The following is a 24264-nucleotide window of genomic DNA, read 5'->3' on the forward strand; positions in this document are numbered from 1 at the left end:
AATGACGTCACATTGTCGCACGGAAAGTCACATTGACGGTCGGAAAACTGCCCTGTCTACATTTACGATGTCCGAATCCAATGATTTCTAAAGTAGTCTCCAGAGCGTCGTAAATATACAGCGCCAAAATATTTGTTTTTCTATTGGTTTTTTATTATTGTTTTCACGCATTGTAAATTGAGTATGCAGTTTAGTTTTTAATATAAATTTAACTTGTGGGAATTCAATAATATAAAGTTATTCAGTTAGGCAAACGCAATTGTTAATAAATTAATTCTACTCACACCACCAAAAATGTATTTGTGTGTTCGGCCTTTGAAGCGCCGCGCCGGTCGCAAACGGACAGCACAAATCAATATTTTCGTCTCCGTCTTCTTGGCTCGCAATTGTAGACGGGCTATTAAGTACACAGTTTGATGACAGTTTAGTACTAGAATCCAGGCGTACTTCACTTGCGTTTGTGAGGTACGAGATCAATTCGGACGTACCTTTACATATTTTGCTCATACAAACAAATGAAATTAGCTGGCTAAATAGTTTTTTTTTTCAATAAAGATTTAATTAATAATATTAAACAATACTTACACAATAGGAAGCTTAGCGGAAGGCAGGCGCAAGGCGGGGTGAAGGGTAAACACTTTTTGTAAGATTAAATGTAAAACCGGTGTATTACCTGCGTTTTGGCTACTTCTATATAATAACATAATTAGTATAAGGTTACTTCCGTGCCAATTTGTTTCCAACTATCTACACATGTTTGTTCCTCATTTTTCTACACTAATGTATTTTCTGTGAATAGCGGGAATAAATTGTTATCCTTGTTACCTTTTTAGAGTATTAAATCAATTTGGACGTATTTAATGTTTTGCTATCTACACATGAAATCCGCCAGCTAATCAGGTTTGACACACTTATATAATTTTTTGACGTGACAACGTCTAATAAATCGATGAACGCCGGCTGCACGCACGAAAAAGTGTCCCACTACGGCTACGGATGTCCCACTACGGATGTGACGTGTTTGCTCATTGTACGCATGCGTGGCATCTCTTCAGCTCATTGTACGCATGCGCGGCATCTCTCTTCCACTCGATTGGAACAACCATCGATTTGACTTTTCAATCATATTTTTCTCGTTTGAATTATTAATATTATGTAATTTAACGATCGTCCACCGATTTTCAGCACAATTGGTACGGTTATTTAAAAGTAATGTTGAATATTCAAATACGTTTTGAACCAACAATGGAGTTTTATAATTACACATAATAATTCAAATTACACCCGGGATCTTTTGCACAATGTTTTAAAAAATATTGTAACACATTATAAATAAGTAAGCTTGGTGTATTTGGGATGCGTATTTGTTATCAAATCGTGTTATAAAAACGAAATAATATTATTCCCCTACCCTGAAAAAAAGTTTTGAAATATATATGTATATATATTTCTCATTTGAAACTACTTATTATCATGTATGGCCTCGTGGTCTTGCGGTCAGCGTCGCAAATTATCAACTTAAGGGATGTCGGGTCGAAGCCTGGCAGGTGTAAAATATTTTTTTTTCTAAAAATAAATACGGCGAACGCAACATTTCAATAGTAATAAATATATTTGAATTAATGAATGAATGCAACTAAAAGTAAATTTATTAATTAAATTGTAGATTTCATTTCACTCCTTTGTATCCATACAAAATAGTGATAATTCAATAAAAATTATTCAAATTAAAAAAAAATTTCTTCCTCAAAGAATATAACATTTTTAATGCCTAAATGGTTTGGTTGCAGAAGCCTATTACGGCTCAGTCTCAGGCCGAATATGATATTTCCTTTTCTTCTGGATCAATCATTCCATCAATGTTTTTTAAGCCGTTGTCACGTTAAACTATCGTCCGTAAACCGACTTTACAGACAACCAATTTTTAATTAATAATTTTTAAATTAGCAGATATTTTAACACAAAATAGTTTCCATATTTTTACACTCAACTAAAAACATGAAAATAAATGGCAATTAAAGTTATGCAGTTTTTTCATAAATCGTAATTTACGATGTGCATATGTTCATGCATCTGTTGAAACTTCACTATAAACGTGTTCATTATTTTTAAAAATTTATTCATTGCTCCTGGTAAATAAAAAAGCGAATGATTTCAGAGTCTTTTCATTACTAAAGTATTCAATAAACTATAATCTCCTAAATACTTTTTTTAATGTCAACGTTATTAACTTGAAAGTATGCGAGAAGTAAATATACTCGTTTACTTACATAATTTCTGTTTCCGACCTCTTTGCTCAGCCCCCAGTGATAGGGAAGCCTACAGTTCACAGGGATGAGAGCCACACCCGAACAGTATCGAAGTACTCCGAAGCTTACCAATCGTTCGTGAAAAAAAATACTGCAAGGATTTATATTTTTTACGGTCATATACTATTTTTAATAACTAAATTCTAACCTAACCTAACCTCCCGGGAGAAAAAAATAAAGAATTATTGCTTATTACACTGACCGAAAATAACATAACATTTTACGTCATAAACTGTTCGGGTTGTGGTTGTGGCTTTCATCCTATTGAACTGTAAGATATTCCCCAATGATAAATCATAGAGGCACGACAAATCCTAATAATCCCACAATTATGCAACTTTTACATCCTGGAAGTCACTGATCAGTTTCTAATAAAATATCTTAGAGACGGTTGGTATAATTACATAGTAACAAGTATATGCAAGATATTTTTCCATACTTGGTTTAGCGTTATGCTCCGTATGGCTGTAAATTCAAAACCGTTAAATAAATGTATTCCTCAGGATGATTATTTGAATTGCAACATTCCCGAGTTATATAAAAATTAAACATCTGATTAGGTATAGGAAGTTTTCATCAAATTATGCAGTGTGGTGTGGTGAAATGTGGTAAAATATATTACATTAAGTAAACGTTATTTTCATTTCACCAGGTAGATTAATTGTATATTTAATGGTAGATATTAGCATAATTTAAGGGTTAAATGTATTTAAAATGTTTGATGATATATTTGCCTCACGTTTTTTTTAAATGCTATGATATGTTTCTGTAATCTTATTTTCTACATCTTACAGAGGAAAGGAAAGTTCAAAATGAGTCCCTATCAAAAGTAAAGTATATTTCCGTGTAAAGAAGGCAAAGGTGTCGTTTCACGTCGAAAGATTGTGCACAGAAGGCTGAGAAAAGATCCTCAAGACTCTGACCCACTTGGTTCCCGTCTGAGAATTTACCTCTAGTAACCATGGTAAACATATGTCAGGATGTTTGGAATGGGATTTGAACCTGTATTCCCTGGAATGCGTGTCCAGTGTCTTAAAGGCATTTCTGTTTGCTTCTTTCTGAACTTCGAGATCTACAGAAACTATTCTCGGCTTAAACTATTCTTTCTACAGAGTTTTTATATAAAGATAATGAATGCCAAAGGTGGTTTATATAAATTTTACATGATGCTGGAATTAATGACGTCCAAAACAATGTATAACACGCAGGCAATATTAATAAAAATTATTGGTTGATATCATTGGTATCATCTGTTTTTCCTCAAAATGCTTTTTGCAACAAATGTAATTTTGCTGCATAGAAGGTAAGATCATATTTTGAGTGTGAAAAAAATATTTTTAGTTTATTAAGGAATAGTGTAATGGAAAACCCAAGCCAAATGGAAGTGGACTATCGCTTGTTTAAGCGAATACCAGGCGTGGCCAAATTCTTTGGGCCGTCTCTGGCTAAATGTGTATGAAGAATGGTTTACATTGTACTTCAAGGATTAAGGTGGTCTAAACATTGCCATGTGCTTTTTATATCTATACATGCAGTAAATGGGTGGCAGGAATTTTCTTTTTTTTTTTCTTAAATTTCTGAGAAAAAAAAGTAATTGGCATATAGTTTTTGCTACGGAAACCAAGAAGAGAAGTTGTATTTTGGAAAACAAATTTACAATCTGTCTGCAACGTTTGTTTCATTATAACTCGAAAATACTGCAGCTATCTAGATAAAATTTTAATTGTTGCCTTAAATTATATTTTTTACATATATTGTACGATACACATAATTGCCATAAGTTTTCCTTCTGAAAAAATTTATTTGGATTTTCACTTTCCTTTGATTCAATTTAATTTCCCTTTCTATATTTAGATATTAACTTTTTATATATAAAATATTTTATATGATATAATTACCATATAATAATGATATAATATTAATATTTTCCTGCTTTTAAGTCATATATAAAGAACAGAAAACATTAAATTAATGTAGTAGCATACCGATTTTAAACTTAACTTACATAAGCATACTATAGAGGAATGAAGCGATGTTTTATTTCAATGCTGCAATATATCTAAAACTTACGAGACATTGAAACTTTATTGTTTGATGTGTATATTTATAAAACTTTAATAAACAGAATATTTTATCTGAAAAAGAAAAGTTTTTTTTAAACCTAAATAATATGATACACAATCAATGCCTTTAGCATTTTTTATTTTTTATTTATTTATTTTTAATATTCACGTTTTGGCCAACAGCTTTGTGCAGTTGATGGTCAAGAAACAAAGAAGTAACTTAGAGATACCGCACTACACCACAAGTCACATTACCTAAACCGAGTATATATACCTCCTGTTACCTTCTGCGCGCCTAGTTGTAAGCGGGTCGAACAAGCACGCGGCAACACTGCGCAATAATAAGCTGCGTGCGCATCTGTTTGTTTTCATCCACCATCCAATAACGACGTTGTAGCCATCTTTTAATGTAACTGAAATCATGTTTGGTTTCATGCTCGACCAGTTAAAAAAAAATTGATGGTTATAATGTTACATAAGATACTACTTGTGGTCGTGAACAATCATCATGAATTTTTTGTTTGGTTCGGTATTTCACGCTGCCGACGTATTCTTTGAGCAGGGAAACCTATTTACTAAGTACCTATTTATTGACCCCGTGTCAGTTGTACGAATAATAATCCATGTTCGTACATGATTTTTTTCTTCTGCTATAGTAAACGTAAGGGTAGGTTAGGTGTGTTACATAAATAAAATTCTCGCAAAGATTCCTTGTTCATTATTTTTCCGAAGGAGTATGGGTTTTTTTTTTTTTTTTTTTAATTACGAGCTAGGGGCGAACGCATACATGTTGGGGTCTGAGCGGGGCTTAGTGAATCGTAGGCTTTCTCTTCGCCTTGCGCAGGACAGCTTCAGACCGATTGAGCATGAGCGGCGCGAAGTGTGCGCATGCGCACAAGGAAGTAGTTCCCAGAGGGCGCGGCCATCGCTCGGCCTCCCTTCCGTCCGACTACGGCGCAGCGAATATATCAGTGTGTGTGAGAGAGCATTGCGGACAGACGTTGCTGGTATTGCGCAGTTCAAAGTCTGACAGCTGAGTCAAGAATATCGCAGTCATGTTTGCTGGGTTTGGAGATGGTGAGTAGTGCGTGTAAAAGTTATTTTTGTATCTTGCAATACTGAATCACACTTATGTACGTAGATCTTACTCATTTCTTACTCTTGGTAGAATGATGGTAGACAATTTTATTTTTCAGATTCTAGTTTTATTTCTCGCGTTTGTACCAATAATATTGACGAAACAAACATTAAGGCAAATGTTTATTCACTGTGTTTGGTAAATAATGCAAATAATAACTAAAGTGAAAAGTTTTAAAAAGAAATAAGAAACGTAATTATTTCTAGCTTTGAAATATTTTGATTATTTATTTATATACCTATATATAATGTAGCCTAACCTAACCAAACGTTCACTTACTTATTATTCGATTTTTTCCCCCTCTAGAAGCCGCCTTTAACCTCTTTACAAATATTTTTGATAGATATAACTAGTCGAGGCAAAAAGACATACGAAAACTGGAAAGGTTTGTATGGTACCTAGAAAATAACTGGATGTAACCCAAAGCGGATATACGGAAACCTAATTGAATTATTTTTTTCGGAAAAAAAAAAGGGGGGGGGGGGCCTTCAATTGTACAAGACATGCGAACCTACCCAACCAATACATGAACGTACCTACTCGCATGCTATTTCACTCACAGCGATCAAACGTGTCTCAGCGTATAGTCGCCGCACGGTAAGTTCGTACTTTTGGGAAGAACTGTTGAAAAATGGAACTAAGAATATTTGGTTTACTATTGTGCAATTTGTTTGACAAATAAATAAACAAAATAGGACGACATAATTTATCAAGCTATTACGTTTCCGTACGTGTGTATTTTTATTGAAATAATTTGTATTTGTTAATTTTATATGTAAGTTTTAAACACGCGTGGCAACGATATTTATCGGTATGTTGGCTACACACTTGAAGAAATAGTTCCTTAGTATGTAATTTTGAACAGCTGAAATAACGATAAATATTGCTTAAAATGCTTCACATATGTTTATTTCCAGATCCTGGAGTAATATTGTTTAATATATACGAAAGTTAAGTTATTTTGTTTATAGATGACGTTGCAAGCTGTTGCGGATGAATCACCTACGTAACTGTGTGTCGGCCCGAGCCATGTTGATCGCTTGTTTGCTCAAAACGACTTCTGATTTTCCGAAAACATCCAGTGTATTTGTGTACTAATTAATTTTCTAATTTTAAAGGGTTGTCTTAATTGTAACTTGTAGTGAACTATTGCTTTTACAGTGTAACTTTGTGTTAGTTATTACGGTTTGTTAGGTTATTAAAATGAATGTAAAGAAGGAGACAGCACGATACAGTATATTATCAACGTGGCACGAAGAGTTACGATGTTAATGAGTACAGGTCAACTGGAACAGGGTGATGTCGCAGAAATGACAGCATTTCTTCTAGATCTGGGCGTCACGACCGTGAAAAAGTGAGTGACTAATTAACACGTTATGAAAATATGTGCGTGAAAACGTTCCGTTAGGTTGGGGCGTGTTTGTAAAATACTCAGGTGAAGTTAGATTCGAATCTCAGATTCGTTTTCCAGCGCGTACCATAATTATAGTACAGCACGATAAAACCGAACGAAAATGATCCACTGCTTCAGTGCAAGAAGGACATAAAGAAATGATATGGTAAAAGTGCATTTAACAAGAAAAATTATTTATAAACATCTGTTTCTGCCTCTTTTACAGCCCCCCGAACTTGGCACTTTTAAACACCCATAGGTAAAAATCGCCAGGTTTAAGGTGATTTAAAATGAAAAACGAATTTTCTACCCTATCACGAATGACACCACCTTAAACTACGCTACTCTGGGTACAACTAAGTATACCAGATTCAGATTCCTATCTGTTTCTGCCTCTTTTACAGCCCCCCGAACTTGGCAAATTTTAAACACCTATAGGTAAAATCGCCAGGTTTAAGGTGATTTAAAATGAAAACCGAATTTTCTACCTATATACCAATAACACCACCTTAAACTACGCTACTCTGGGTACAACACAGTATACCATATTCAGATTCATATCTGTTTCTGCCTCTTTTACAGCCCCCCGAACTTGGCACTTTTAAACACCCATAGGTAAAAATCGCCAGGTTTAAGGTGATTTAAAATGAAAACCGAATTTTCTACCTTATCACGAATAACACCACCTTAAACTACGCTACTCTGGGTACAACTGAGTATACCAGATTCAGATTCATATCTGTTTCTGCCTCTTTTACAGCCCTCCGAACTTGGCACATTTAAACACCAATTGGTCAAAATCGCCAAGTTTAAGGTGATTTAAAATGAAAACCGAATTTTCTACCTTATCACGAATAACACTAAATTAAACTATGCTACTCTGTGTTCATCCAAGTATACCAGATTCAGATTCATATCTGTTTCTGCCTCTTTTACAGCCCCCCGAACTTGGCACATTTAAACACCAATTGGTCAAAATCGCCAAGTTTAAGGTGATTTAAAATGAAAACCGAATTTTCTACCTATATACCAATAACACCACCTTAAACTACGCTACTCTGGGTACAACACAGTATACCAGATTCAGATTCATATCTGTTTCTGCGTCTTTTACAGCCCCCCGAACTTGGCAAATTTAAACACCCATAGGTCAAAATCGCCCAGTTTAAGGTGAATTAAAATGAAAACCGAATTTTCTACCTTATCACGAATAACACCACCTTAAACTACGCTACTCTGGGTACAACTAAGTATACCAGATTCAGATTCATATCTGTTTCTGCCTCTTTTACAGCCCCCCGAACTTGGCACTTTTAAACACCAATTGTTCAAAATCGCCATGTTTAAGGTGATTTAAAATGAAAAACGAATTTTCTACCTTATCACGAATAACACCACCTTAAACTACGCTACTCTGGGTACAACTAAGTATACCAGATTCATATCTGTTTCTGCCTCTTTTACAGCCCCCCGAACTTGGCAATTTAAACACCTATAGGTAAAATCGCCAGGTTTAAGGTGATTTAAAATGAAAACCGAATTTTCTACCTATATACCAATAACACCACCTTAAACTACGCTACTCTGGGTACAACACAGTATACCATATTCAGATTCATATCTGTTTCTGCCTCTTTTACAGCCCCCCGAACTTGGCACTTTTAAACACCCATAGGTAAAAATCGCCAAGTTTAAGGTGATTTAAAATGAAAACCGAATTTTCTACCTATATACCAATAACACCACCTTAAACTACGCTACTCTGGGTACAACACAGTATACCAGATTCAGATTCATATCTGTTTCTGCCTCTTTTACAGCCCCCCGAACTTGGCAAATTTAAACACCCATAGGTCAAAATCGCCCAGTTTAAGGTGAATTAAAATGAAAACCGAATTTTCTACCTTATCACGAATAACACCACCTTAAACTACGCTACTCTGGGTACAACACAGTATACCATATTCAGATTCATATCTGTTTCTGCCTCTTTTACAGCCCCCCGAACTTGGCACTTTTAAACACCCATAGGTAAAAATCGCCAGGTTTAAGGTGATTTAAAATGAAAACCGAATTTTCTACCTTATCACGAATAACACCACCTTAAACTACGCTACTCTGGGTACAACTGAGTATACCAGATTCAGATTCATATCTGTTTCTGCCTCTTTTACAGCCCTCCGAACTTGGCACATTTAAACACCAATTGGTCAAAATCGCCAAGTTTAAGGTGATTTAAAATGAAAACCGAATTTTCTACCTTATCACGAATAACACTAAATTAAACTATGCTACTCTGTGTTCATCCAAGTATACCAGATTCAGATTCATATCTGTTTCTGCCTCTTTTACAGCCCCCCGAACTTGGCACATTTAAACACCAATTGGTCAAAATCGCCAAGTTTAAGGTGATTTAAAATGAAAACCGAATTTTCTACCTATATACCAATAACACCACCTTAAACTACGCTACTCTGGGTACAACACAGTATACCATATTCAGATTCATATCTGTTTCTGCCTCTTTTACAGCCCCCCGAACTTGGCACTTTTAAACACCCATAGGTAAAAATCGCCAGGTTTAAGGTGATTTAAAATGAAAACCGAATTTTCTACCTTATCACGAATAACACCACCTTAAACTACGCTACTCTGGGTACAACTGAGTATACCAGATTCAGATTCATATCTGTTTCTGCCTCTTTTACAGCCCTCCGAACTTGGCACATTTAAACACCAATTGGTCAAAATCGCCAAGTTTAAGGTGATTTAAAATGAAAACCGAATTTTCTACCTTATCACGAATAACACTAAATTAAACTATGCTACTCTGTGTTCATCCAAGTATACCAGATTCAGATTCATATCTGTTTCTGCCTCTTTTACAGCCCCCCGAACTTGGCACATTTAAACACCAATTGGTCAAAATCGCCAAGTTTAAGGTGATTTAAAATGAAAACCGAATTTTCTACCTATATACCAATAACACCACCTTAAACTACGCTACTCTGGGTACAACACAGTATACCAGATTCAGATTCATATCTGTTTCTGCCTCTTTTACAGCCCCCCGAACTTGGCAAATTTAAACACCCATAGGTCAAAATCGCCCAGTTTAAGGTGAATTAAAATGAAAACCGAATTTTCTACCTTATCACGAATAACACCACCTTAAACTACGCTACTCTGGGTACAACTAAGTATACCAGATTCAGATTCATATCTGTTTCTGCCTCTTTTACAGCCCCCCGAACTTGGCACTTTTAAACACCAATTGTTCAAAATCGCCATGTTTAAGGTGATTTAAAATGAAAAACGAATTTTCTACCTTATCACGAATAACACCACCTTAAACTACGCTACTCTGGGTACAACTAAGTATACCAGATTCAGATTCATATCTGTTTCTGCCTCTTTTACAGCCCCCCGAACTTGGCACTTTTAAACACCTATAGGTAAAATCGCCAGGTTTAAGGTGATTTAAAATGAAAACCGAATTTTCTACCTATATACCAATAACACCACCTTAAACTACGCTACTCTGGGTACAACACAGTATACCATATTCAGATTCATATCTGTTTCTGCCTCTTTTACAGCCCCCCGAACTTGGCACTTTTAAACACCCATAGGTAAAAATCGCCAGGTTTAAGGTGATTTAAAATGAAAACCGAATTTTCTACCTTATCACGAATAACACCACCTTAAACTACGCTACTCTGGGTACAACTGAGTATACCAGATTCAGATTCATATCTGTTTCTGCCTCTTTTACAGCCCTCCGAACTTGGCACATTTAAACACCAATTGTTCAAAATCGCCATGTTTAAGGTGATTTAAAATGAAAACCGAATTTTCTACCTATATACCAATAACACCACCTTAAACTACGCTACTCTGGGTACAACTAAGTATACCAGATTCAGATTCATATCTGTTTCTGCCTCTTTTACAGCCCTCCGAACTTGGCACATTTAAACACCAATTGGTCAAAATCGCGATGTTTAAGGTGATTTAAAATGAAAACCGAATTTTCTACCTATATACCAATAACACCACCTTAAACTACGCTACTCTGGGTACAACACAGTATACCAGATTCAGATTCATATCTGTTTCTGCCTCTTTTACAGCCCCCCGAACTTGGCACATTTAAACACCAATTGGTCAAAATCGCCAAGTTTAAGGTGATTTAAAATGAAAACCGAATTTTCTTCCTATATACCAATAACACCACCTTAAACTACGCTACTCTGGGTACAACACAGTATACCAGATTCAGATTCATATCTGTTTCTGCCTCTTTTACAGCCCCCCGAACTTGGCACTTTTAAACACCTATAGGTAAAATCGCCAGGTTTAAGGTGATTTAAAATGAAAACCGAATTTTCTACCTTATCACGAATAACACCACCTTAAACTACGCTACTCTGGGTACAACACAGTATACCAGATTCAGATTCATATCTGTTTCTGGCTCTTTTACAGCCCCCCGAACTTGGCACTTTTAAACACCCATAGGTAAAAATCGCCAGGTTTAAGGTGATTTAAAATGAAAACCGAATTTTCTACCTATATACCAATAACACCACCTTAAACTACGCTACTCTGGGTACAACACAGTATACCATATTCAGATTCATATCTGTTTCTGGCTCTTTTACAGCCCCCCGAACTTGGCACATTTAAACACCAATTGGTCAAAATCGTCATGTTTAGGTGATTTAAAATGAAAACTGAATTTTCTACCTATATACCAATAACACCACCTTAAACTACGCTACTCTGGGTACAACACAGTATACCAGATTCAGATTCATATCTGTTTCTGCCTCTTTTACAGCCCTCCGAACTTGGCACATTTAAACACCAATTGGTCAAAATCGCCAAGTTTAAGGTGATTTAAAATGAAAACCGAATTTTCTACCTTATCACGAATAACACTAAATTAAACTATGCTACTCTGTGTTCATCCAAGTATACCAGATTCAGATTCATATCTGTTTCTGCCTCTTTTACAGCCCCCCGAACTTGGCACATTTAAACACCAATTGGTCAAAATCGCCAAGTTTAAGGTGATTTAAAATGAAAACCGAATTTTCTACCTATATACCAATAACACCACCTTAAACTACGCTACTCTGGGTACAACACAGTATACCAGATTCAGATTCATATCTGTTTCTGCCTCTTTTACAGCCCCCCGAACTTGGCAAATTTAAACACCCATAGGTCAAAATCGCCCAGTTTAAGGTGAATTAAAATGAAAACCGAATTTTCTACCTTATCACGAATAACACCACCTTAAACTACGCTACTCTGGGTACAACTAAGTATACCAGATTCAGATTCATATCTGTTTCTGCCTCTTTTACAGCCCCCCGAACTTGGCACTTTTAAACACCAATTGTTCAAAATCGCCATGTTTAAGGTGATTTAAAATGAAAAACGAATTTTCTACCTTATCACGAATAACACCACCTTAAACTACGCTTTTCTGGGTACAACACAGTATACCAGATTCAGATTCATATCTGTTTCTGGCTCTTTTACAGCCCCCCGAACTTGGCACTTTTAAACACCCATAGGTAAAAATCGCCAGGTTTAAGGTGATTTAAAATGAAAACCGAATTTTCTACCTATATACCAATAACACCACCTTAAACTACGCTACTCTGGGTACAACACAGTATACCATATTCAGATTCATATCTGTTTCTGGCTCTTTTACAGCCCCCCGAACTTGGCACATTTAAACACCAATTGGTCAAAATCGCCATGTTTAGGTGATTTAAAATGAAAACTGAATTTTCTACCTATATACCAATAACACCACCTTAAACTACGCTACTCTGGGTACAACACAGTATACCAGATTCAGATTCATATCTGTTTCTGCCTCTTTTACAGCCCTCCGAACTTGGCACATTTAAACACCAATTGGTCAAAATCGCCATGTTTAAGGTAATTTAAAATGAACACCGAATTTTCTACCTATATACCAATAACACCACCTTAAACTACGCTACTCTGGGTACAACACAGTATACCATATTCAGATTCATATCTGTTTCTGCCTCTTTTACAGCCCCCCGAACTTGGCAAATTTCAACACCAATTGGTCAAAAGCGCCCAGTTTAAGGTGAATTAAAATGAAAACCGAATTTTCTACCTATATACCAATAACACCACCTTAAACTACGCTACTCTGGGTACAACACAGTATACCAGATTCAGATTCATATCTGTTTCTGCCTCTTTTACAGCCCCCCGAACTTGGCACATTTAAACACCAATTGGTCAAAATCGCCAAGTTTAAGGTGATTTAAAATGAAAACCGAATTTTCTACCTATATACCAATAACACCACCTTAAACTACGCTACTCTGGGTACAACACAGTATACCAGATTCAGATTCATATCTGTTTCTGCCTCTTTAACAGCCCTCCGAACTTGGCACATTTAAACACCAATTGGTCAAAATCGCCAAGTTTTAGGTGATTTAAAATGAAAACCGAATTTTCTACCTTATCACGAATAACACCACCTTAAACTACGCTTTTCTGGGTACAACACAGTATACCAGATTCAGATTCATATCTGTTTCTGCCACTTTTACAGTCCTCCGAACTTGGCACATTTAAACACCTATTGGTCAAAATCGCCCAGTTTAAGGTGATTTAAAATGAAAACCGAATTTTCTACCTTATCACGAATAACACGACCTTAAACTATGCTACTCTGGGTACATCACAGTATACCAGATTCAGATTCATATCTGTTTCTGCCTCTTTAACAGCCCTCCGAACTTGGCACATTTAAACACCAATTGGTCAAAATCGCCAAGTTTAAGGTGATTTAAAATGAAAACCGAATTTTATACCTTATCACGAATAACACCACCTTAAACTACGCTACTCTGGGTACAACTAAGTATACCAGATTCAGATTCATATCTGTTTCTGCCTCTTTTACAGCCCCCCGAACTTGGCACATTTAAACACCAATTGGTCAAAATCGCCAAGTTTAAGGTGATTTAAAATGAAAACCGAATTTTCTACCTTATCACGAATAACACCACCTTAAACTACGCTTTTCTGGGTACAACACAGTATACCAGATTCAGATTCATATCTGTTTCTGGCTCTTTTACAGCCCCCCGAACTTGGCACTTTTAAACACCCATAGGTAAAAATCGCCAGGTTTAAGGTGATTTAAAATGAAAACCGAATTTTCTACCTATATACCAATAACACCACCTTAAACTACGCTACTCTGGGTACAACACAGTATACCATATTCAGATTCATATCTGTTTCTGGCTCTTTTACAGCCCCCCGAACTTGGCACATTTAAACACCAATTGGTCAAAATCGCCATGTTTAGGTGATTTAAAATGAAAACTGAATTTTCTACCTATATACCAATAACACCACCTTAAACTACGCTACTCTGGGTACAACACAGTATACCAGATTCAGATTCATATCTGTTTCTGCCTCTTTTACAGCCCTCCGAACTTGGCACATTTAAACACCAATTGGTCAAAATCGCCATGTTTAAGGTGATTTAAAATGAACACCGAATTTTCTACCTATATACCAATAACACCACCTTAAACTACGCTACTCTGGGTACAACACAGTATACCATATTCAGATTCATATCTGTTTCTGCCTCTTTTACAGCCCCCCGAACTTGGCAAATTTCAACACCAATTGGTCAAAAGCGCCCAGTTTAAGGTGAATTAAAATGAAAACCGAATTTTCTACCTATATACCAATAACACCACCTTAAACTACGCTACTCTGGGTACAACACAGTATACCAGATTCAGATTCATATCTGTTTCTGCCTCTTTTACAGCCCCCCGAACTTGGCACATTTAAACACCAATTGGTCAAAATCGCCAAGTTTAAGGTGATTTAAAATGAAAACCGAATTTTCTACCTATATACCAATAACACCACCTTAAACTACGCTACTCTGGGTACAACACAGTATACCAGATTCAGATTCATATCTGTTTCTGCCTCTTTTACAGCCCCCCGAACTTGGCAAATTTAAACACCCATAGGTCAAAATCGCCCAGTTTAAGGTGAATTAAAATGAAAACCGAATTTTCTACCTTATCACGAATAACACCACCTTAAACTACGCTACTCTGGGTACAACTAAGTATACCAGATTCAGATTCATATCTGTTTCTGCCTCTTTTACAGCCCCCCGAACTTGGCACTTTTAAACACCAATTGTTCAAAATCGCCATGTTTAAGGTGATTTAAAATGAAAAACGAATTTTCTACCTTATCACGAATAACACCACCTTAAACTACGCTTTTCTGGGTACAACACAGTATACCAGATTCAGATTCATATCTGTTTCTGGCTCTTTTACAGCCCCCCGAACTTGGCACTTTTAAACACCCATAGGTAAAAATCGCCAGGTTTAAGGTGATTTAAAATGAAAACCGAATTTTCTACCTATATACCAATAACACCACCTTAAACTACGCTACTCTGGGTACAACACAGTATACCATATTCAGATTCATATCTGTTTCTGGCTCTTTTACAGCCCCCCGAACTTGGCACATTTAAACACCAATTGGTCAAAATCGCCATGTTTAGGTGATTTAAAATGAAAACTGAATTTTCTACCTATATACCAATAACACCACCTTAAACTACGCTACTCTGGGTACAACACAGTATACCAGATTCAGATTCATATCTGTTTCTGCCTCTTTTACAGCCCTCCGAACTTGGCACATTTAAACACCAATTGGTCAAAATCGCCATGTTTAAGGTAATTTAAAATGAACACCGAATTTTCTACCTATATACCAATAACACCACCTTAAACTACGCTACTCTGGGTACAACACAGTATACCATATTCAGATTCATATCTGTTTCTGCCTCTTTTACAGCCCCCCGAACTTGGCAAATTTCAACACCAATTGGTCAAAAGCGCCCAGTTTAAGGTGAATTAAAATGAAAACCGAATTTTCTACCTATATACCAATAACACCACCTTAAACTACGCTACTCTGGGTACAACACAGTATACCAGATTCAGATTCATATCTGTTTCTGCCTCTTTTACAGCCCCCCGAACTTGGCACATTTAAACACCAATTGGTCAAAATCGCCAAGTTTAAGGTGATTTAAAATGAAAACCGAATTTTCTACCTATATTCCAATAACACCACCTTAAACTACGCTACTCTGGGTACAACACAGTATACCAGATTCAGATTCATATCTGTTTCTGCCTCTTTAACAGCCCTCCGAACTTGGCACATTTAAACACCAATTGGTCAAAATCGCCAAGTTTTAGGTGATTTAAAATGAAAACCGAATTTTCTACCTTATCACGAATAACACCACCTTAAACTACGCTTTTCTGGGTACAACACAGTATACCAGATTCAGATTCATATCTGTTTCTGCCACTTTTACAGTCCTCCGAACTTGGCACATTTAAACACCTATTGGTCAAAATCGCCCAGTTTAAGGTGATTTAAAATGAAAACCGAATTTTCTACCTTATCACGAATAACACGACCTTAAACTATGCTACTCTGGGTACATCACAGTATACCAGATTCAGATTCATATCTGTTTCTGCCTCTTTAACAGCCCTCCGAACTTGGCACATTTAAACACCAATTGGTCAAAATCGCCAAGTTTAAGGTGATTTAAAATGAAAACCGAATTTTCTACCTTATCACGAATAACACCACCTTAAACTACGCTACTCTGGGTACAACTAAGTATACCAGATTCAGATTCATATCTGTTTCTGCCTCTTTTACAGCCCCCCGAACTTGGCACATTTAAACACCAATTGGTCAAAATCGCCAAGTTTAAGGTGATTTAAAATGAAAACCGAATTTTCTACCTTATCACGAATAACACCACCTTAAACTACGCTTTTCTGGGTACAACACAGTATACCAGATTCAGATTCATATCTGTTTCTGGCTCTTTTACAGCCCCCCGAACTTGGCACTTTTAAACACCCATAGGTAAAAATCGCCAGGTTTAAGGTGATTTAAAATGAAAACCGAATTTTCTACCTATATACCAATAACACCACCTTAAACTACGCTACTCTGGGTACAACACAGTATACCATATTCAGATTCATATCTGTTTCTGGCTCTTTTACAGCCCCCCGAACTTGGCACATTTAAACACCAATTGGTCAAAATCGCCATGTTTAGGTGATTTAAAATGAAAACTGAATTTTCTACCTATATACCAATAACACCACCTTAAACTACGCTACTCTGGGTACAACACAGTATACCAGATTCAGATTCATATCTGTTTCTGCCTCTTTTACAGCCCTCCGAACTTGGCACATTTAAACACCAATTGGTCAAAATCGCCATGTTTAAGGTGATTTAAAATGAACACCGAATTTTCTACCTATATACCAATAACACCACCTTAAACTACGCTACTCTGGGTACAACACAGTATACCATATTCAGATTCATATCTGTTTCTGCCTCTTTTACAGCCCCCCGAACTTGGCAAATTTCAACACCAATTGGTCAAAAGCGCCCAGTTTAAGGTGAATTAAAATGAAAACCGAATTTTCTACCTATATACCAATAACACCACCTTAAACTACGCTACTCTGGGTACAACACAGTATACCAGATTCAGATTCATATCTGTTTCTGCCTCTTTTACAGCCCCCCGAACTTGGCACATTTAAACACCAATTGGTCAAAATCGCCAAGTTTAAGGTGATTTAAAATGAAAACCGAATTTTCTACCTATATACCAATAACACCACCTTAAACTACGCTACTCTGGGTACAACACAGTATACCAGATTCAGATTCATATCTGTTTCTGCCTCTTTAACAGCCCTCCGAACTTGGCACATTTAAACACCAATTGGTCAAAATCGCCAAGTTTTAGGTGATTTAAAATGAAAACAGAATTTTCTACCTTATCACGAATAACACCACCTTAAACTACGCTACTCTGGGTACAACTAAGTATACCAGATTCAGATTCATATCTGTTTCTGCCACTTTTACAGTCCTCCGAACTTGGCACATTTAAACATCCATAGGTCAAAATCGCCAAGTTTAAGGTGATTTAAAATGAAAACCGAATTTTCTACCTTATCACGAATAACACCACCTTAAACCACGCTACTCTGGGTACAACGCAGTATACCAGATTCAGATTCATATCTGTTTCTGCCACTTTTACAGCCCTCCGAACTTGGCTTATTTAATCAATCATAGGTCAAAATCGCCAAGTTTAAGGTGATTTAAAATGAAAATCGAATTTTCTACCTTATCACGAATAACACCACCTTAAACTACGCTACTCTGGGTACAACTAAATACAAGATTCAGATTCATATCCGTTTCCGCCTCTTTTACAGCCCTCCGAATCTTTGATTAATTTCTTATTCATCACTTAAACAAATTTCATTTTAAAATTAATAAAATTTTTACCATTACAATATTTAAATTTAAGTACCGAAAACTGCTAAAATAGCACTATTTTACACCTTAAAATCCAAATTTTCCCGGGGGTGGACCCCCGGACCTCCCGCTTTACTACAGGGGGGTTGGGGGGCGGCATGCTTCTTAACCCCCCCCCCCCCCCCCAATCCACAAATCCTGGCTACGCCACTGGTGCCATGGGGCCCTTGCTGTTTATAATGAAAGATGTCTGGGAAAGCATGATGAGTAGATTAAGATTGTTCGTAGGTGACTGTGATATACAACACCTTGGGAGGAGTGGTACATCTATAAGATGAAATTAGAGTGTTGGTCAAGGAATAATGAAATGGGGATAAATGTAAACAAAAATAGTTGGTTAGATTCACAAGAAATAGAAACATAGACAAGCAAGTATATTACTGGAATATTTTGCAGGAGATTCTGTAAGCAAAAGATGTGTTCAAGTATCTGGGATTAACACTACAGAGATACCTAGACTGGAAAAAAAAAAGCGGACGGTGAAGAAGGGAGTAGGGGTCTGGGGTTAACTGCTATGACACTAAAGGAGAGAAATAAAAGTCAATGAAAAGGCATCTTCCATGCTGGTGATAACCAGATATGGAATATGCTACAGGAATTTGGGACCCGTACCTAGCGATGGACATTTAAGAGTTATAAAGGTACAATGCAATGTAGTGAGATAAGTGACAAATATCGGAGGAGAAACAATGACGGAAGAAGGAAGATGCATAGACCATCAGTGATGATGATGGAGCTTGTGTGGGAAACACTATTAAGGGAGGAGAAAGAAAGAATGGTGAAATAAGGTAATTAAAGGGAGGGGGATTTTGGAAAGCTGAGAGATAGGTAAAGGGCAGAGGGATCACATGTGGAAGATCCACATGTTAGAATGCAATGGATTAGACAAAATCATATTACTGCATACAAATATGAAATTTGGTAGTTAAAGGGCCATTAAATATTCTTAGAATATTTTTTGGAGGATAGTCATTACTTGTTATATTGTATGATATTCTTAATACACGTACAAAGTTTGTTTACTACTGCAAATGAACATAACATGTTGACACTTAAACATCTAGCAAGGAAGCTAAATGTAATATTGAATATAATTACTTATCACTGGTAACAAGCATAAACAAATTAGCATTAAATAACACAATATGTGAATATTGCAAGAACAGCACGCATCACAATGTTTACCAACACCATTTTAGATTTTAAAATACACATTTCAGCTAATTTACGATTAAATAACTCACAACATAACAAAGATTAAATATATTACTAGCGGAAACACGTGATACATTTAACCTGTACATAAATTACATCAGTCTATGTGAATAGGAAAATTTAAGAAAGTGCCATTTAGACACGTGAATAATTTGAATTCCCGCGGAAATATGGTCTAGCATGTACATCAGACACGATTGACCAATAACAGTAAAATAGCGGGATGAGATGACCTGGTATCTAATGACCTTGGTTGTGATCCATTCACTGATCATGGCCTCCTCAAAATATCTGGTGGCCATAAAACATAAAAGTCAAGTCGAAACGTATCGATTCGTTGCGTACGGGACAAATTGTATAATGAAAGCAACAATCGATTTTACAGAATTCTCTGGCCATACCACCAACAGAGGCTCGTGTTTATTACTTGCAAAGGTAAACAGTAATTCACCGTCGTGCTATTGAGGTTACTATGAATTGTTTCACTTATTTATTTTATTTATTTGGCACAAATATTGTTTTGCTTTGCTAGTTTGTTAGTAAAACGAATGTTCGCCGACTGTCGTTTCAAATTACGTGGCGAATGGTCAGATATAGTATCAACATGTCTAAGTTTGGGAACATTTTCGCATCAATAGTGAAAACATCAAATATGCAATTTGTAATATTTGTAGTGTACAAATTTTAGGGGGCGGTACTTCTAAATCTACAACTAATTTAATGAAGCATTTGAAATCCCGGCACACATTACTAACAATAAAACACTGCACTGTCACCAACCAAGTCAAAAGGTACCATAAAAATAAGTAGTGCTACCTTTGAACCCATTTTGTACAAAAATGTTGAGTTATCTGCATTATGGCCTGTCAAAGAACCCTGTCTAAATATTGTACCTTTTTCTGCACAGCCCAGTACTAGTAGACAAAAACATGTGACCTGCCAACCAACAATGGCACGTTTCTTGTCATTTCTTTTTTTTTTTCAATTTTTGATTATTCCTCTGGTGCATGTTATACAACATGAGTTACAAAAACCTGCACCACAAGGATCTGGTCTACAAGGCCTAAAAAATGATCTTCTGGCTTCACTGGCGTTTCATAACCACAACTGTATAATAAACTTCTTCGTAGTGTAGCATACAGGTTTAGTTTCTCTGTTTAGACTTGCAGTGAAGTATTAACGTCAGCCGGGGCTTCGCCTCACGAGCCTGATCATCCTCCGTTCCCTTTCCCACCACCTTTCCTACCCGGCATTTGTGTTAACGTCGTCCGACCGAAGGCCACCCTAAAACCCGACCTGCAACCGCCAGTATTCAACCCCGCTAACGGAACGCGCCCCTAGCCATGGCCCACCCGAGTCAGGCGAGCCACCAGCAACCAAGGTAGAACACGGCCCACCCCCACCCCCCCCCCCCAAATAAACAGACTGTCGTTACAACCAACCATGTTATAAAAACAAACACAGATTATTAAGCAGTATTACGTATTAAATTAAAGTTGGTTAACGAAAGTGCGATGTAGGAGTGCCCGGGCACTCACGTGTGTAGTACGTCGATACGTGTGTGAGTGTTCCCCTGGCGGCCTTCTGCATGAATTAATCAATGAAACCTTATGACATAATTATTCACCCACGTGTTACGTTATTACCCCCACCAGAACAATCCGACAAGATACGAACAGTCCCTGGTGTGACGTAAAATTTAAATGAAATAATTCCTAAACATAATAACTTCAATTTGTAGAAGGTTCGAATGATCTTGATTCAACTTTAATAATTAATGAAAGAATTTAACGTCCTTAAATTCTCTTAGTTAACATGCCACAGTGGAAACTAACGTAATGAGGTCAACCCTGGCGCGAAGGCCACCGAGACTCGGCCGGGCGCCATGACATGACGCCAGTACAGCGCGACTCGTGGACCGGGGCGGACGCACGTCCCACGGAGAGACATCATTCTTTGTCCACACCGAGTTCACTTCTGGTAAATATAGTCACTTCTTAAAATCTCTTCTACTAACCTCTCCGTGCGTACCCGGTCCAATTTTCGGTCCAGGACCTAATCCGGCCGCATAAATTTAAAAAACCCCTTGTACCACACTTGGTCCGCGGGGCAGGTTCAGTATCCGGCACTGGCCGTCTCCCGAGGAACAGAACTTTAGTTAAAATCAGTCGCTCCGGCACTGACACCACCTGCAAGGGAACTTTGAACGAATTTAGCTGCGGTCCGCGCTCCACTAACGTGGACACGAGCACCGCCTTGATACGTAGACTTACGGGATTGGCCGCCTCCAATTACCCTCACCCCTCGTATAAGTATCCAGGCTCAGAAACGCCTAGTGCCACGCTAATACGTAACATTCGTAAACTTGTGCAACGCATCTCCACGTAACATTCATAAACTTGTGCAACGCACCTCCACGTAACATTCATAAACCTGTGTAACGCACCCTCGTGTAACATTCCTTTTGTAAACTTGTGCCACGTTTTATTAAGTAACTTTCAGACTCATTTTTGTGTAATTGTGTAGTTTTGTATCTTGTGACGTCACCTGTTGTACGACGTGGCGTGTAACCAACGGCGTTACACCCGAACCACAGTCGCCTGAATAAATGACGCACGTCATTTATTGCCTCATTTCAGCATATGATTACTTAACCCTACGATTCCCAACCACCGCCGAGTAGGGAATTCCTTAAACCCACGCAACATCGCCGACGGTCCTAGTGGGCCACGCAGGGCAATCGACCCCACGACCCACCTACCGGTTAGACACCGAGCTAGCCTGGCACCCATCCGGACATATTACATTCACAGCAGCCACTCCCGCTAGGAACCGCACCGGGACTCGAGCCCGAGACCCTGGACGACGGCATTTGGCGCCCGCTGCATAGGGCGAAGATAAAAAAATCAAGATTTTCTCCACACAAAATTACAAGAACTCTCACGTAAACATGAAAAATTTGAGCCATTATTAAGTCATAATTTTTTTTTCCGGCCATGCCAAGCACAGCACGGACACAGTCGGCCATTTTGCACAGGCAATAGTAATTAGGGTCAGACAGGCTGGCGCGATGAAGCAAGCGGACAAAGGGGCTTAAACCCTTCCCCCCCCCCCCCCGCTCATCACTCCAGCACCAGCCGCGACGCAGAAGCCTACGTCACAGCCCGAAACCCCCTCCACAGCGGCCATCATCGGCCTCCGCTTTGTGCGAGTGTCCGGGCGCCCTCGCCCGTTGCCTCGCACGCTCATCCGTACCCCCTCCCCAACGCGGACAGTTTTCGACCTCCGCTATGTGCGGCTGTCCGGCCGCTCTCGGCCGTCGCTGCGCACAACGATCTGCGCATCATCTCCGCCGCGGCCATTCTCGGCCTCCGTTTTGTGCGGCTGTCCGGACACCTGCCCAGCAGGTGAGCGCGGCCTCGCTCGCAGACCTGCCCCGCGCACACACAGCCACGAGCGAGAAGGACAGACCAACACCGCTAAACACGCACCATAACTGGAGCAACATGCAAACCCGGAACTCCAACGTTGTGTGCGCCCAGTGCTTATTGCCTAGGGGAACGGATCTACTGACGGGGTCGAGAACATGGTACATGACCTGTCAATGCACCCCCCACAGTAACGACCCACACGACCACTCATGGGTACAGCCGTGGGACGGACAGTTCCCGCCGAAGAACCATGCACAACCCGTAAAGACGGAAACAGAAACTAACACCACCATGGTGAGCACTCGCCCGACCACCTGCGCGACGTGCACACACGCCACACAGGGGGAACGCCATGCGCAACAGCCAACACCACTCGCCGACCCAAACCTCGTTACGTACAACCGCCCCTAGGTTACCAGGGCAAGTTCACACTACCCGAATTCGGTGGCCTCACACATGAGGACCTACGAAGTTACGTAGAAATTTGTGAAGTGTGATTGACCCGGGCATGTATACCCGTAGACGAGTGGTCGGGACAGGCCAGCGGACAGCTGCGAGGCACAGCACACGAATGGTGGGACATATGGGGACGGTTCGGCATGCCGTGGACAGAGTTCGCCGGTGCATTAACCCGCTGCTTCGACACTGAACAGGCATTGGTCGACTGCACCTCACAGTTCTATGGCGAGCGACAGAAAGACTGCGAAATGGCCGAACAATTCGTAGCACGAAAACTATGTCTTCGCGCGCGTCAACCCGCACGCTCGACCCACGACAGCGCTACCCACCGTTACGGCGTTACTCCACACCAGCCTCCAGCCATTCATGCGTTGTTGTCGCCAAGAGTCAGTAGAGGAATACGTGCAACAGGCAGCGGCCATCGAGCAGAACCTGCACGACCTCTGGCAACGGGGCACACCGGGCATGAGTCGGGGACACCTTAGTCAGACATCACAACAGGGGGGAGCTGACACCCAGCCATCGACCCGACGACGAGCTATCGAGAACGCACCTCAAACCAACACCACACCCACCAGGTCGGCATCACAGGATGTCCCGGGGCTACCGCTGTGCCAGCGAGGTTGCCCAGATGGTACACGCTACTGGCACAAGGACTGCCCATTACCACCTCCTCGCGCGAGTTAACCGCCGGGAATTGCCAGCCCAGGGGCGGAACATTAGAACCACC

The 24264-nt window shown here is 38.9% G+C and overlaps 1 protein-coding gene across 1 annotated transcript in view; it reads left to right on the top strand.

Annotated features, from left to right (window-relative positions):
- The first annotated feature begins 4733 nt into the window (after positions 1 to 4733).
- The window catches only part of LOC134532949 (uncharacterized), a 54989-nt gene continuing 35458 nt past the window's right edge, over positions 4734 to 24264 (top strand). Inside the window, exon 1 of the mRNA XM_063370024.1 lies at positions 4734 to 5449. Coding sequence (XP_063226094.1) covers positions 5428 to 5449 — 22 coding nt within the window. The 5' untranslated portion in view covers positions 4734 to 5427. The remainder of the gene's footprint in view (positions 5450 to 24264) is intronic.

This window comes from Bacillus rossius, chromosome 6 (genome assembly GCF_032445375.1).
Source record: "Bacillus rossius redtenbacheri isolate Brsri chromosome 6, Brsri_v3, whole genome shotgun sequence".
Lineage (NCBI taxonomy): Eukaryota > Metazoa > Arthropoda > Insecta > Phasmatodea > Bacillidae > Bacillus > Bacillus rossius.